Genomic DNA, 14,835 nt, shown 5'->3' on the forward strand with positions numbered 1-14,835 from the left:
CGAAGGATTTGGGCCATGGTCGAGAAGGGTTTTCGTTCTTGGCCAGAAACCCCAGTTGCAAAGAACAAATGGCTTTCCCATTCCGAAAACCAATGTTCTTGCTTAAAGCGTGAACTTCACTAACTCTTTTCGCAGTGGCGAGGGTAACTAGAAAAAGGGTTTTCAAGGTTAAGTCCTTAAATGAAGCCGAGTGTAAAGGCTCAAATCTGTCACTCATGAGAAATTTAAGGACAACATCCAAATTCCAGGCGATGGGAGCCGTTTGAATCATCTTGGTCGTATCAAAAGACCTAAGTAAATCTCGTAGATCCTTATTATCAGAAAGGTCTAGGTTCCTGTGTCGAAAAACCGTCGCCAACATACTCCTGTAACCTTTAATAGTTGATGACGAGAAGTTATGCTTAGTTTTAAGGTCCAAGAAAAAATCTGCTATTTGGGAAAGCGATGTACTGGAAGAGGAAATCGCGTTAGTTCTACACCATTCCCTGAACAACTCCCACTTGGACTGATACACCTTGATGGTTGAAGACCTTCTTGCCCTTGCAATTGCCTTGGCTGCCTTCTTCGAAAATCCTCTAGCTCTAGCGAGTTTTTCGATAGTCTGAAGGCAGTCAGACGTAGAGCTCGGAGGTTTTGATGATTTCGGGCCAAGTGAGGTTGTCTGAGAAGATCGGGTCTCATGGGAAGGCTTCTCGGGACATCCACCATCCATTCCAGTACCTCTGGAAACCAGCTCCTTGACGGCCAGAACGGAGCTATCAGTGTCATTCTGGTCTCCTCGTGTGAAACGAACTTCTGAATCACTTTGTAAAGGATCTTGAACGGAGGAAAGGCATAAACCTCCATGTGTGACCAGTTCATCAGAAAAGCGTCTATGTGAAAAGCTTCGGGATCTGGAACCGGAGAGCAGTAACACTCTAGTCGTTTGGTCTTCGCGGTGGCAAAGAGATCCACGAGAGGTCGACCCCATAACCGCCACAGACTCTTGCAGATGTCCGGGTGCAGAATCCATTCTGTGGAGAGAACCTGACCTTTCCTGCTGAGTCTGTCTGCGCTCACATTGTTGACTCCCTGGATGAACCGCGTCAAAAGAGTCACCTTCCTTTCCTCCGCCCAGATGAGGAGCAGTCTTGCAATCTCGAACAGAGGCCAAGAGTGGGTCCCGCCTTGTTTCGCAATATAGGCCAGAGCTGTCGTGCTGTCCGAATTGACTTGGACTACCTTGCCCCTGATCTGCTTTTCGAAGCCGATGAGAGCCAGATGAATAGCTAAAAGCTCTTTTTGATTGATGTGGAGAGAGGTTTGCTCTACCGTCCAAGTCCCCGAAAGTTCCTGCTTCTCTAGAGTGGCTCCCCACCCCGAGTTGGAGGCGTCGCAACACAACACGAGGTTTGGGTTCCTCTGAAGTAAAGACAAGCCTTCTTTCAGTCTGGGCTCGTTGTTCCACCATTGAAGATGAGACTTGATGGAAGTCGAGATGGGAATGCAATCCCTGTCGAGGCTGTCCCCTTTCTTCCAATGGCGGTTGAGATGAAACTGAAGAGGACGCAAGAACAACTTCCCCAGGGTCACGAACTTCTCTAACGACGAGAGAGTCCCCAGAAGGCTCATCCAATCTCTGACGGAGCAAAGATCTCTCTTCAGGAACGTTTGTACTTTTAGGAGGGCTGCTTGGATTCTCACCGACGACGGAAAAGCCCGAAAACTCCGACTGTGAATCTCCATCCCCAAATAAAGAATCTCCTGGGATGGAATGAGTTGTGATTTTTTCGAGCTCACCAGGAGACCCAGTTCTCTGGAGAGATCCAAAGTCATCTTGAGGTCCTTCAAACAACAATCAGCTGAGGAGGCTCTTATCAGCCAATCGTCCAGATACAGAGAGGCCCTGATTCCCCTCGAATGCAGCATGCTTGCCACGTTCAGCATGATCTTGGTGAACAATAGAGGAGCCGTGCAAAGTCCGAAACAAAGAGCCCTGAACTGGAAGACCTTATTTCCGTCCATGAACCTCAGATAACGTCTGCAGCTGGGATGAATCGGAAGGTGGAAATAGGCATCCTGAAGATCTAAAGAGACCATCCAATCGTCCTTCCTCACAGCTGCCAGAACTGTTTTCTGAGTCTCCATGGTGAACGTCGAGTTTTGGACGTAACCATTGAGCACACTTACGTCCAGAACCGGTCTCCACCCCCCGGAACTCTTGGGTACTAGAAAAAGGGCGGTTGTAAAACCCCGGAGACGTAACATCTTGCACTTCCTCTATTGCTCGTTTCTCTAATAAAAGAGACATCTGTAGAAGCATGGCTTGTTTCTTGGGACCCTCTCTGTATTTGGGCGAAAGATCCACTGGATCTGTGACTAAAGGAGGATTGGTCAGGAAGGGGATCTTGTAGCCTTCCTTTTAACACCTGGACGGACCAGGGGTCCGCTCCATTCCTCTCCCAAGCCTCCCAAAAGTGAGTCAACCTGGCCCCCACTGCTGTCTGAAGGAGAGGGCAGTCAGACTTTACCTCGGCCGGACTTGCCCCCTCTGCCTCTAGGTTTCCTTCCTTCTGGTTTAAAAGAGCCTCTCCCAGAGGGCTTCCCACGAAAGGACTGAGGACGAAACCCAGAAGAAGATTCCTTAGGTTTTCGAGAGGAGAATGACGGAGGCAAAACTTTCCTAGTCGAATGAGTAACTAAGTCATGTGTGGCCTTCTGAGTGAGAGCAGTAGCCACCTCGCCCACTAATTCCTGAGGAAATAAAGAATTAGACAAAGGTGCGAAAAGAAGGCCTGTCTTCTGATAGGGAGACACTCCTGCGGAGAGGAAGGAGCACATCGTGGCCCTTTTCTTGAGAATTCCAGCTGTAAACAAGGCAGCAAGTTCGTTGGAGCCATCTCTCACACCTTTGTCCAAGCAGGACATCAAATGAACCAAACCACTAGTGTCCGTTTCCGTCATATCAGAGACCCTCTTACTCAAAGCCCCCAAAGCCCAGTCCAAAAAATTAAAAACTTCGAAGGCCCTGAAAAGACCTTTAAGCAAATGGTCGAACTCTGGAATGGACCACCAAATCTTCGTCTTCCTTAAGGCAAGACGACGAGAAGCATCTACCAAACTTGAAAAATCCCCTTGTGCAGAAGAAGGAAAACTCAAGCCCAACACTTCACCAGTCTCATACCACACACTAGATTTAGAGGCTAACCTAGCGGGAGGAAAGGCAAAGGCCGTCTTGCCAAAAGCTTTCTTGGAGTCCAACCAAGAACCCATTAACTTCAAGGCCCGCTTAGAAGATCGAGAAAGAACCATCTTGGTGTAAACTGGAACCTTAGTAGCTTTACCTAAGATGAATTCAGAAGGCGGAGAACGAGGGGCCACAGGGGTAAAAGAATCCGGGAAAATTCCAGTCAAAATAAGCATAAACTTGCGAAGGTCCACAGCATGCTGATAATGCTTCTCCTCCTCATTCTCAGAGACTTCCTCAATAGGATTATCCTCATCCGACTTTTCCTCTGGTTCGTCTTCTGGCAGTGCAGCAACAGCTGCAGCCTGAACCGAAGGAACAACGTCTGGATGGGACTGCCTGTCAAGGCCAACATCTGAGTCAATTTGGTGGGGAGAAGTAGAAGTAGATTGATGCGAAACACGGACATGTAGACGATCATCCTCAACCAACAACTGCTTAGACCGCTTAAAATTCAACTGTTGTTGAACAGAAGAACGCTTGAAATCAGAAGGTAACTGTTGAAGATCGCCGCGAGGTCGCGTAAAGTCCGAGGACTGTTGCTGCGAGCGATCAAAGGAGTCAGGATGTCGCCGCTGTAAACCAATGTTTTGACGCGCCGCGTCCAAAAGTTGTTGCCGCGGGCGATCCACTACTTCAAATTGTTGCCGCGTCTCATCCACTTGTCGACGCCGACGCTCTTCCCCGCGACCAGAAAACGCAAACTGGTCAACCAAAACTCTCTGACGCGACTCATCAAAATCAACCTGGCGTTGAACACTGTGAATGGAAGACCGCCTAAGTGATAACTCGTCAAGGCCATATACCATCGAACGTTTGTGCGATAACTGGTCTGACATCGAACGCCCAGACACAACGCCAACACCTGGTTGATAAGAATCCATCAACGACGAGAGTTGTTCCTTCATAGACAAAAGCGCAGTCCATTTCGGATCAACAGAACTCCTAGAAGGAAGATTCGCACTAATGTCACCACGCATTTCAGGGGAAGAAAGCCAATCCGATGGAAGAGGAGGTGCATGAATAGTTACAAGGTCCGAATCGGAAGGAATCATATCCGCACGAACACGGTGATCCGAACGTTTGGCCGGAGTGCAAGTGCTGGGAGAACGGAAACGTTCCGGTGAACCCCACGAACTACATCCTGGCCGCACAGGCGATTCCCGACGCTGTGAATCAACATGGGAGCGTTTAAGCGGTCTCGACGCTCGCCGCCAGATCTCACTCCCCGACCCTTCATCGGAAGACGGGGATAACGTATGAACCTCACCTTTCCTACGATGAGGGTGAACGACCTGAGCTACAGCAACAGGAACGTTCGAGGGGACGTCTGCACGATTGATGATGCTCCTCGTTCCCTTAAGCCGTTCGACATTACTTCTCCCATGGGTTCGAGAGCTCGAAAGAGGTCTAAGGCTAGGTGAACGACAAGATCGTGCCGACGCACCCTCCGCAACACTAAACACATTATCAACACTTGTCACAACACCGAGAGAGTCACGATTCTTCGGTACCACATCAGACACTCGAGACGACGCACCTTCCGCAACACTAACCACATTATCAACACTTGTCACAACACCGAGAGAGTCACGATTCTTCGGTACCACATCAGACACTGAAACACTTTCCACAGTTCCGATAGGATCACGGTTTTTCAATACCTTTAACTCTGAAAAGATAGTATTTCTATCGGCTGCTAAGGACTCAACTTTCTCACCAAGAGACAAAATAGCAGTAAACATGTCCTTCATAGTAGGTTCCTGATCTACCACCACAGGGGAAGGAACAGGATTAGGAACAGGTAAATTAGGTAACGTTCTATCCACAGATCGGGAAGAACTACGCCTAAGTCTATCTCTCTCTAATCTCCTAACATAACGATCGTAAGTACCAAAATCATCATTAGTTAAGGAAAGACACTCATTACACCTATCATCTAATGAACAAAATTTACCCCTACATTTTACACAAATAGAATGAGGATCAATAGATCCATTAGGAAGTCGTGTACGACAACCCTCACTAACACACCTACGCTGAGCAGGGGAGGAGTCGGCCATTTTAAAGTTACCGTGAGAGACCGACAAGCAAAAAGTAAGGGAAAAAACAATAAAGAAAATCTCAAACAAAAAGATTTCAAGATAAGAACCAAGAAAAATTAATCAACGATAGCTTAAACTCAAAAAAGAACGTTGTACATCACCAAACAACTTCCCAAGAGAGTAAAAACACGAGAGCGAACTTCTGTATGTCAGTCAGCTATGACGGCAGAGAGAAGAACTGGAGTTGGTGTGTAGTTCCACCTGTTCTACCGCTAGGGTGCGGTTGGTACACCTGGCGTATCTTCGATAGCGCGAGATTTGAATTTTCTGCCCTGGCGTCAGGGACTTCAGCTCTTTTATATAACCAGCGGGTAAGTTTTATATTTAAAATCCATATTTTCTGCATTCAAAAGACTTGAAGTTCTACAAGGGCTCTAGTGTTTTGAACATTTTTAAGGCAATATCTTGCGGAAACTCGTTTGTCAGTTATGGTAGTCGATCCACCTACTACAAATTTCAGCAATTTAGTATCAATAACATAAAATATACTAGCATGGGATGTATTTAAAGGTGTTTCGAACTACGGGTTTCCGCCAGTTATTGTACAGTAATCAGTGGCCTTCAAATTGCCATAAAACACACCTTATACTTTACCATTCTCATTTTCTCCCCAACAATTATTATTCTACTGCATTTTATAATTTTACCTACCCCTACAATGTAATGATATGGAGATCTAAGTATGGTTGGGTGGGGGTATTTTAGTTTGGTACAGTACATATCTGTATTCATATAACTCAATCACAATGTCAAATAATCTAAATGGAAAATGGGATTCAAATACAGTACAATAACACTAACCTGTTCACAAATATTTTTATATTTTCAAGGTGAAGCATGATTTTTTAGACATATTTTCATGTGTTTTGAATGGCAATGGTGACTTACAGGAAATTGTTAAGTTGTTTTGGACTAATGGAAAATATTCCCTCACAACAACAACAAAATTCAAGGGAGCATTTGAAGGAAGTTAGGACATATCTTAGAAAAATAGCTACAAGTATCCCAACCTAACCTAACAATACCTTACCTAACCTACACTAATTCACCTTATCTACCTTAACCTAACCTTGGGTACACGTAATAAAGAAAATATATGTAACCAATCTTCTACAAAATACCCAAAATCTGAAACTACGAAAAAAAAAAAATTTTATCAATGTAATGGTGAATGGTAGAGGCATATTGATTTTGGAGACTTTGTAGTTGTCTGGTATGGTCAGTAATTAAAATATACGTAAATATTTACTATAGAACAATTTTATTAATAAAGAAAAAAAGTGTTCCTGGTTTATTTATATGTACTTTGAACTTTTCTCATGCAAATAATGGGAGGAAACCCATAATTTTCAAATTCTAGAAATTTTAAAATCCCAAAAGTTGACTCAAAAACACTTTAAAAGGGAAGTAAACACAAAAAAACCACCAAACCTAAACTTCGAGTTGTATCCTTACCTACTTACCAAATAAGGGGGTGGGGCACTACACCCCTTGCAACCCTCCTTAGACTGCCATTTCCTAAGCTTAGCCTGACAGTCTCAACCCTCTGTTTGCTTCCCAACCGGTTTCATTCCTAGCTAGGTAACACTAAATCATAATATTTTGTAAATCGTAAAAATAGCTTCATAACACCGTATTGTACTTAAAAAAAAAGAAAAAAAAAGATAAACAACATTTTCCACATAAAGAAAATCAATTTGAAAGATTACATCTGACCTAACGATATCCTTACACCCCTTAATTTCAATTTAAGTATATCAATACCCAAAAAATATTACAGCACAAGATTTGTCACTCTTCTACATAGGCTAATATATTCATTTAAAAGATAATTTGTGCATCCACTCAGTAAGGTAAACTAATTAGTAATAAGTTCTGGTAATCTATTAGAAATGTCCTAGTCTGGCAATCTAATAGACGAGAGTTTGAGACCTGCTCCAGCTCGATAGTTTCTAGTAGTGTCTGCAACCTCTCAATCCGTGCGATCTACTTGCTGAGTCATCAGCAGCCATTGCCTGGCCCTCCCTGGTCATAACTACATGGAGACGAGACTTGAGCACTTGTCATATGTATATGTGATCAGGCCTGTGTCTAGAGCATTTTCCTGTCCCTTGTCTCTGCCATTCATGAGTGACCTTTAAACTGGTATGGCGAGCCTAACATGTCTTATCTCCTGCGTTTTCAGCAGCCATTACCTGACCCTCCCTGGTCCTAGCTTTGGTGCAGACAAGATTTGGACATTGAACGTATGTATATATGGTCAGGCCTCAGTGTCTAGGACATTTTGGAGCCTTTATATATCAGTGGCCACTTCCTCCAGCAAGCATAAAATATGGACACCAACTAACGTAAACCTTCCACCGTAACCTAACCTACAAGCTGTGCACTTACCTACTTACCTAACAGGGGAGGGGGGACTAACGACCCCACTTACACTGCCGTACTCTTAATCACCTATCATTATACATACAGGTGGCCGCTATCATACATACACCCCAACATTTTTATGTACCTTGTCTCTGGCATTCATGAGTGACCTTTAAATCCATACAGAGCCTACAAGTCTACCTGCTGAGTCATTAGCAGCCACTACCTGGCCCTCCCTGGTCCCAGCTTTGGTGTAGATGTTTTAAATGCTGAACTTATGTAAATATGCTCAGGTCTCAATGTCTAGAGCATTTTTATGTACCTTGCCTCTACCATTCATGAGTGACCTTTAACCCGTACAGAGAGCCTTCAAGTATACCTGCTGAATCATCAGCAGCCACTACCTGGCCCTCCCTGGTCCTAGCTTTGGTGGAGAGGAGGTTTTGGATGCTGAACTTATGTATGTATGCTCAGGCCTCAGTATCCAGGACATTTTTAGGAGCCTTTGTACATTAGTAGCCACTTCCTCCTATGTGTATAAGAATGGACCTAAACTTCCTACCCCCTAACCTAACCTACATGTAATGTCCTTACTTGCCTAATGGGGGTTAGCAACCCCCTGTGTTCCCTCTTATTCTGCTGTATTCTTAGTCAGCCATCATCCTACATAAAGGTGGCCGATATTATACATACACCCCCATTTTTATGTACCTTGCCTCTGCCATTTATGAGTGACCTTTAAACCGGCAAGTTAAGCAAATCTACGATACTTACCGCACGACCATAACAGGAAACCTCCCATACCAGTGATCATCACACCGAAACTTATAAAAGTCCACCTTAATGTTCGTCTGACTTTTTCATTCTCTTCCCTTTCTTTCTCACTATCTGGATCCCCTTCATCTGTGCCCTTTGGTTTGTCTTTAGTGTCTTGTTGAACTTTAGCGGACAAAAGTTCGTCTGCCAGGCCTACCGAGGAAGGCCGTTTTTCCGTCGAGTAATTATACACTCCCACTAATTTCGTAACACCTCCACATGCCAATCCACTTCTAAACTGTTTATGCGTTAACTGGCTCAAGGTTCTGCGTGGCAAATTAATAGTTCGCACTCTAAATATAGCAGTTCTTGCAAACAAATACATATTTCTAACAGTGGCCATCATCACTACATCATGGGCGAACAGTCGCGAACTTGCCAGATGAAAAACTGTTTTGGTCTTCTTCTTCGCTGTTGGTTTCGTAGGATAGTAGAGACTCGAGTTGGGATCGCATTGTGCAAATGATAGGATTATAGTAGGATTATTTTTATTTAGTGAAACAAATATAGAAAAGAAAAAAGAAGTATTGAACATAATGTGGAAGAAAAGACAAAACAGTACAAGAAGATAAGCGTTAGAGGCGCCGTTGTAAAGGCTATGCCTCGCCCCAGAACCTGAACCTGAACCTGAACCTGAATGATGCTTATGATATTATCATTATTATCATCATAATTATGATTATTATAATAATAATAATTATTATTTTTTATATTAGCTAAGCTAGAAACCTAGCTGGAAAAACAAGATGCTATAAACCTAAGGGCTCCAACAGGGTAAACTAACCCAGTGAGGAAAGGAAACCAGGAAATAAATAAACTACAAGTAATGAAAAATGAAAATAAGATATCTCGAGAACAGTAGCAACATAAAAAAGAGCCTTCATATATAGACAATAGAAACTTCAAAGAAATAAGAGGAAGAGAAATAAGATAGAATAATGCATAAGATTTTTTAAAATCCTGAAAATCCTTTAGATTTAGATCTTCCAGGACAGTTCCATCCAGTTCGTAATACTAGGTATGCAGTTAATTCTAATAGTCAGACCTTCTCCATCATGAGGCTCAATACTCTACAGTTGTCACAGTACTCTAGAAGTTTTATTCCAGCTGTGAACAAGTTGTGGAATGATCTTCCTAATCGGGTAGTTAAATCAGTAGAACTTCAAAAGTTCAAACTCGCAGCAAATGTTTTTATGTTGAACAGGTTTACTTAAGTCCTTTTTATAGTTTACATATAAAATATCTGTTCTAATGTTATTAATATATTTTGTTTTAATTTTCATCATTTCTTATATTGTTTATTTCCCTATTTTCCTTTCCTCACTGGGCTATTTTTCCCTGTTGGAGCCCTTGGGCTTATAGCATCTTGTTTTTCCAACTAGGATTGTGGCTTAGCTAATAATAATAATAATAATAATAATAATAATAATAATAATGAATGTACCCTCTAGCAAGAGATTGGATAAAGTTAATATTAAGAGTAAAAAAAAAACACAAAACTTATAATGAACAATAGTATAGAGGTCCTTATATACAATGATGACAATATTCGGTATTAATACAAAGGTAAAAGAATTAAAGAAACTTTCAGAATCTTCATAAATCAGTAATGTTAGTAATAAGACAAAAATTTTAGGACATTTAAAGAGAATGCCAAAATTATTAAAATAGTAAAGGTGTATAAATACTTACAGGAATAGTAGCACAAATTATGTTGGATATTTTAAAATCGAAAATTATGTATCAATGACTCTTCATTCTGTTGTCAGACGAATAGGCGAAACTTTGTGTTCGATCCAGCTCTCAATAATAATTCTTACTCCTTTTGTTGGCTATTCAATTACCATATATAATATGGTACTTTAAATACATATTTTACTAATAAATAGGGTGTGATTTATTTCCTTTCGGATGCTGTTTATCATCAATAAAACGTTTATATATTTATGTAACAGCCTTCTAATTAAAGACACTTTTTAAACTCTACTCATTTGAGGAAATTCTCTTTAAAATACTACTTAGAAACATCCGAAACAAGACAGAGAGAAAGAGAATGGTTTTCATCATATAAAGAATACTGCCCCAATTTTTATTTTATTTGTTCCTTTTTTTGGAAAGTGTTATAATAGTGATCAGAAAACTATTAAGCCTGAATACAAATGCTAGCGAATAACTGAAAAGATACAGAGCAAAATATAAACATGGAATGAAATTATTTTCACACATTCAGGCCCGCCTGAATAGACTCTTAGTGTCTGATGGAGGGCGAGAAATAAACCCGTAAAAGTAAAAGTAACCTATAAGATAGATGTATGAAAGGTAGATGAATTGGTGGATTAGTGATATTTGGACCAAAAGAGGGATTCTATGCCAAGGGAAAACTTAAAACAATTGCCATATGAAGTGAAAGAGGTTGGCCTGCAAAATTTAAAATTGGAAACCCTCACTTGGACTCTAAAAGTGAGATTTAATGTTTTCTTTTCCATACAGAGTCATTTATGTTGTTCATTTATTATTAATAATAAAAAAGGTTTAATTTGATAGAGATCTAAGCAGAACTGATGAACCAACTCGTGTATTTCAAGAACATTTGATTCGATGGAAAATCATCTGAGGTTTCGAGAGAATTCTATATAGTTTGTGCTTAAAAGTATTAGCAATAAATAAACTTCCAAATGGAAGTGAATACTCTGTAATAATAAAAGGAAACTTAAACTAGAAGCATCTTGAAAGGAAACTTCACCGGCTACTCCACCCCTCTTGTGGTTTTGCTAAACCACTGACATGAAAGCTATTCTAAAAATTTCTGTATCTTCTCAATATTCTTTAATGTTTACAGTTTCATTTGATTTCAAATAAATCTATCGAAGTCAAAGTCTGAAGTAGAATAAAAAATAATATGAAGTTTAATGAAATTCCATACTGTCTAACTTACTCGAAGTCAAAGAACAAAGAAAGAAAAAAAGAATATGATTAATAACATAAGCCAGGGAAGGAAATGTTAGTATTCATACAGGTAAACACACAAAAGAATTCAGGATAAAGTTGGGTTAATAGAAAATTAAAAGATGAATTGCAATTTAAAAAGGAAACATTATACTAATGTCTAAACGGAATGCAATGCAGCTGATGACCCATATAGACTATTCGAAATTAGTGTGAATCATGCAATAGGAGGAAGAACTTTTTGTTATGGTGCACCGAGACTCTTCAACGACCTTCCACTTGATGTCAAGAATAGCAAAAATGTGGCAGCTTTCAAGAAAAACCTGAAGACTTATCTCTTTGGAAAGTGTTATAATAGTGACCTGAAAATTATTAAGCCTGAATACAAATGCTAGTGAATAACTGAAAAGAAACAGAACAAAATATAAACTGGAAAGAAACTATTTTCACACACCAAGGCCCGCCTGAACAGACTCTTAGTGTCTGATGGAGGGTGAGAAATAAACCCCTAAAAGTAAAAGTAAAGTAAGTACAGTTTCATTTAATTTCCAATTAATCTATCGAAGTCAACGTCTGAAATAGAATAGAAAATAAGAATATGAAGTTTAATTAAATTCCTTACTGTCTAACTTACTCGAAGTCAAAGAACAAAGAAAGAAAATAAGAATATGATTAATAACATAAGCCAGGGAAGGAAGTGTTATTATTCATACAGGTAAACACACAAAAGAATTCAGGTTAAGTTGGGTTAATAAAACATCAAAAGATGATTTGCAATTTAATAAGGAAACGTGATACTAATGTCTAAACGAAATGCAGTTCAGGTAAGTTGGTACTGAAAACAAAGTGGGCGTGGAGAATTTGATCGTCCCACGTAGACTTTTTATCAGATCGGCAAAGCCTCTGAGTGGAACTTCAAAAGTTCAAACTTGCAGAGAATGATTTTATATTGAACAGGTTGACATGTGTCTCTTTTTATAGTTTATTTGTGAAAGATTTGAATTCTGTTACTTTTCTTAAACTCTGCTGTTTTAATTGTTCATTACTTCTCTTGTAGTTTACTTCTTTCCTTTGCTCGCTGGGCTATTTTTCCCTGTTAGAGTTCTTGGGCTTATAGCACCATGCTTTTCCAAGTAGAGAAGTAGCTTAGCTAATAATAATAATAATAATAATAATGATAATAATAATAATGGAAGGCAGCTGCCATAATTATTTTTCAAAAGATGGACTCTCATGCCATCTAGTGACCTGATTTGGACCTATCATTTCACTGGTTGATAACCGAAGGAATGTCTTTTAGTTACGGTAAACAGAAACTAGGAGTTACTGTAGTTTGATACTAGTAAACTGGAGTCAATGACATTGAATTGGATTGGATTTATAAATATAGGTTTTACGGGCCAGCGCCGGGCCCTGTTAAGGGTATTCAGTGCCCAAGTGCGACTAGGGAAAAACAACAAACAGTTGCACAAAACATTAAAAATATTGGACAGTAAAAAGGAAGAAGTATATAAAGCAAGTGCAGCTAAGGGCCAAAGAAACACTGCAAGGACTCCAAGGTAACGCCTACAGTGCACTGCGTGAGGCGCAATGAAAGTACTAACTCATTACGGAGGAAATCAATCAGAAAAAACATGGTTCCTCTTCTTCTTCTGAAATTAGTGATTTCTGTCACTCTATTATGGAATAGTCTTTGAGAAACTGAGATGCAATAAGATTGAAATACTTTATTCTCCAACAGAATATCCTTTGGAGAAGGACACTCCAAAATCAAATCATTGTTCTCTCAGTCTTTGGTAGTACCATAGCCTCTGTATTACGGTCTTCCACTGTCTTAGGTTAGAGTTATCTTGCTTGAGGGTACACTTGGGTACACTATTCTATCTTGTTTCTCTGCCTCTTTTTTTAAACTTTTCATAGTTTATATATGAAAAAAAATATTTTAATGCTGTTACTGTTTTAAAATATCTAATCTTAATTGTTATTGCTAAATTTGCAGTTCATTTCAATATTTCCCTTCCTCACTGGGCTATTTTTCCGTGTTGGAGCCCTTTAAGCTTATGGCATCCTGCTTTTCCAACTAGGATTGTAGCTTAGCTAGTAATAATAATAATAATAATAATAATAATAATAATACTATAGCATAGGGCATTAGAATAATATTTATTAGCACATCTGTGTGTAAATTTATCTTTGATAATCTCCAGTAAATCTTCAAAATACGATAAGAATATCTTTCAATGAAACAAAATTATGAAGCATTTTTTTTTCTTTTTTGGTATGTATATTCAGCCAAACCCGGTTGAGTCCCTTGTCAGGCTGGGAGGAACGTAGAGAGGAGATGTCCCCTTTTTTGTTTCATCCCCCAAAATTGAGGGAAGTGCCTTGGTATATGTATGTATGTATATTCATGGAGTAGAAGGGGAACCGAGAAGAGCATCCAATTGACAGACATCTATCAAACATATTGGTCAGTGTTGATGTTCGTCCAGTAAGTGTCGAAGTGTTCCACGGCAGTAGCCCTAAAAAGAAAATAAAAATAAAATATCTTAGTTGCCATACAGTATTGTACAGGTAAAAATCTAAAGTAAAAAAACGGTAAAAATCCTGGAATAAATGTTGCCAGGCATTTACCGTTTTTAAAACGGATATACCGATGTAAAGGAGTGATGTTACGGTCACCAACCCGTAAAAGATAATGACAAAGTAGGATGAAATTACGGTCGCCTGTATTTTACTGAAATATGGATGAGAACAGTATGTTTTTACAGATAATTTATTATTAAAATTACGATTTTTTTAGTGTATTGTGAATTGTTGCATTTCTCCCGGTATGACATTAATTTATTCAGCATAATTATGTTACCAACCAGAGGTGAAATATGAAGAATGGCAGGCATAGTAAAGATTACAGAGGTGATAAGGCATCACGACTGAGATGGTGTGAACACGTGTTGAGTATGGATAGTGAGGAAGGAGTGAAGAGGGTTTGGGAAGAACCTGTTATGGGGGCAAGAGAGTGAAACAGATAATTAAGATGGCGAGATAAAGTGAAGGATGATATGGAGAGAAGAGGTTTGGTGGAAGAGGATGTCTTTGATAGAAGGCATTGGAGATATTGCATTAGGCAATCGACCCCTTAATGTAGGGATAATGGTAGGAAAGAAGACATGGGCAATAAAGAAGACAGAAGAGAAGATGGATGTGGCAGAGATGAGAATGTTGAGATGGATGTGTGGGGTGACAAGAAGAGATAAGATACGGAATGAGGTAATTAGGGGCACCACAGGAGTTAGAAAACTATCAGAAAAGATCCAAGAAAGTAGACTGAGGTGGTACGGTCATGTCATGAGAAGAGATGAACAGTATATTGGG

General features: G+C 40.0%; 2 protein-coding genes across 3 annotated transcripts in view; both read right to left on the reverse strand.

Moving 5' to 3' along the window:
• LOC137642799 (mitochondrial import inner membrane translocase subunit TIM50-C-like) overlaps window positions 1–8,899 on the reverse strand; it is a 55,050-nt gene extending 46,151 nt beyond the window's left edge. The window contains exon 1 of the mRNA XM_068375663.1: window positions 8,473–8,899. Coding sequence (XP_068231764.1) covers window positions 8,473–8,860 — 388 coding nt within the window. The 5' untranslated portion in view covers window positions 8,861–8,899. The remainder of the gene's footprint in view (window positions 1–8,472) is intronic.
• A 4,715-nt stretch (window positions 8,900–13,614) lies between these two features.
• The window catches only part of LOC137642275 (putative ferric-chelate reductase 1), a 72,215-nt gene continuing 70,994 nt past the window's right edge, over window positions 13,615–14,835 (reverse strand). The window contains exon 5 of one of the 2 annotated variants that reach the window (XM_068374803.1): window positions 13,615–13,982. In XM_068374803.1, the coding sequence (XP_068230904.1) occupies window positions 13,919–13,982 (64 nt within the window). In that variant the 3' untranslated portion in view covers window positions 13,615–13,918. The remainder of the gene's footprint in view (window positions 13,983–14,835) is intronic. The other variant, XM_068374802.1, reaches the window with a different exon arrangement.

This window comes from Palaemon carinicauda, chromosome 6 (assembly GCF_036898095.1).
Source record: "Palaemon carinicauda isolate YSFRI2023 chromosome 6, ASM3689809v2, whole genome shotgun sequence".
NCBI lineage: Eukaryota > Metazoa > Arthropoda > Malacostraca > Decapoda > Palaemonidae > Palaemon > Palaemon carinicauda.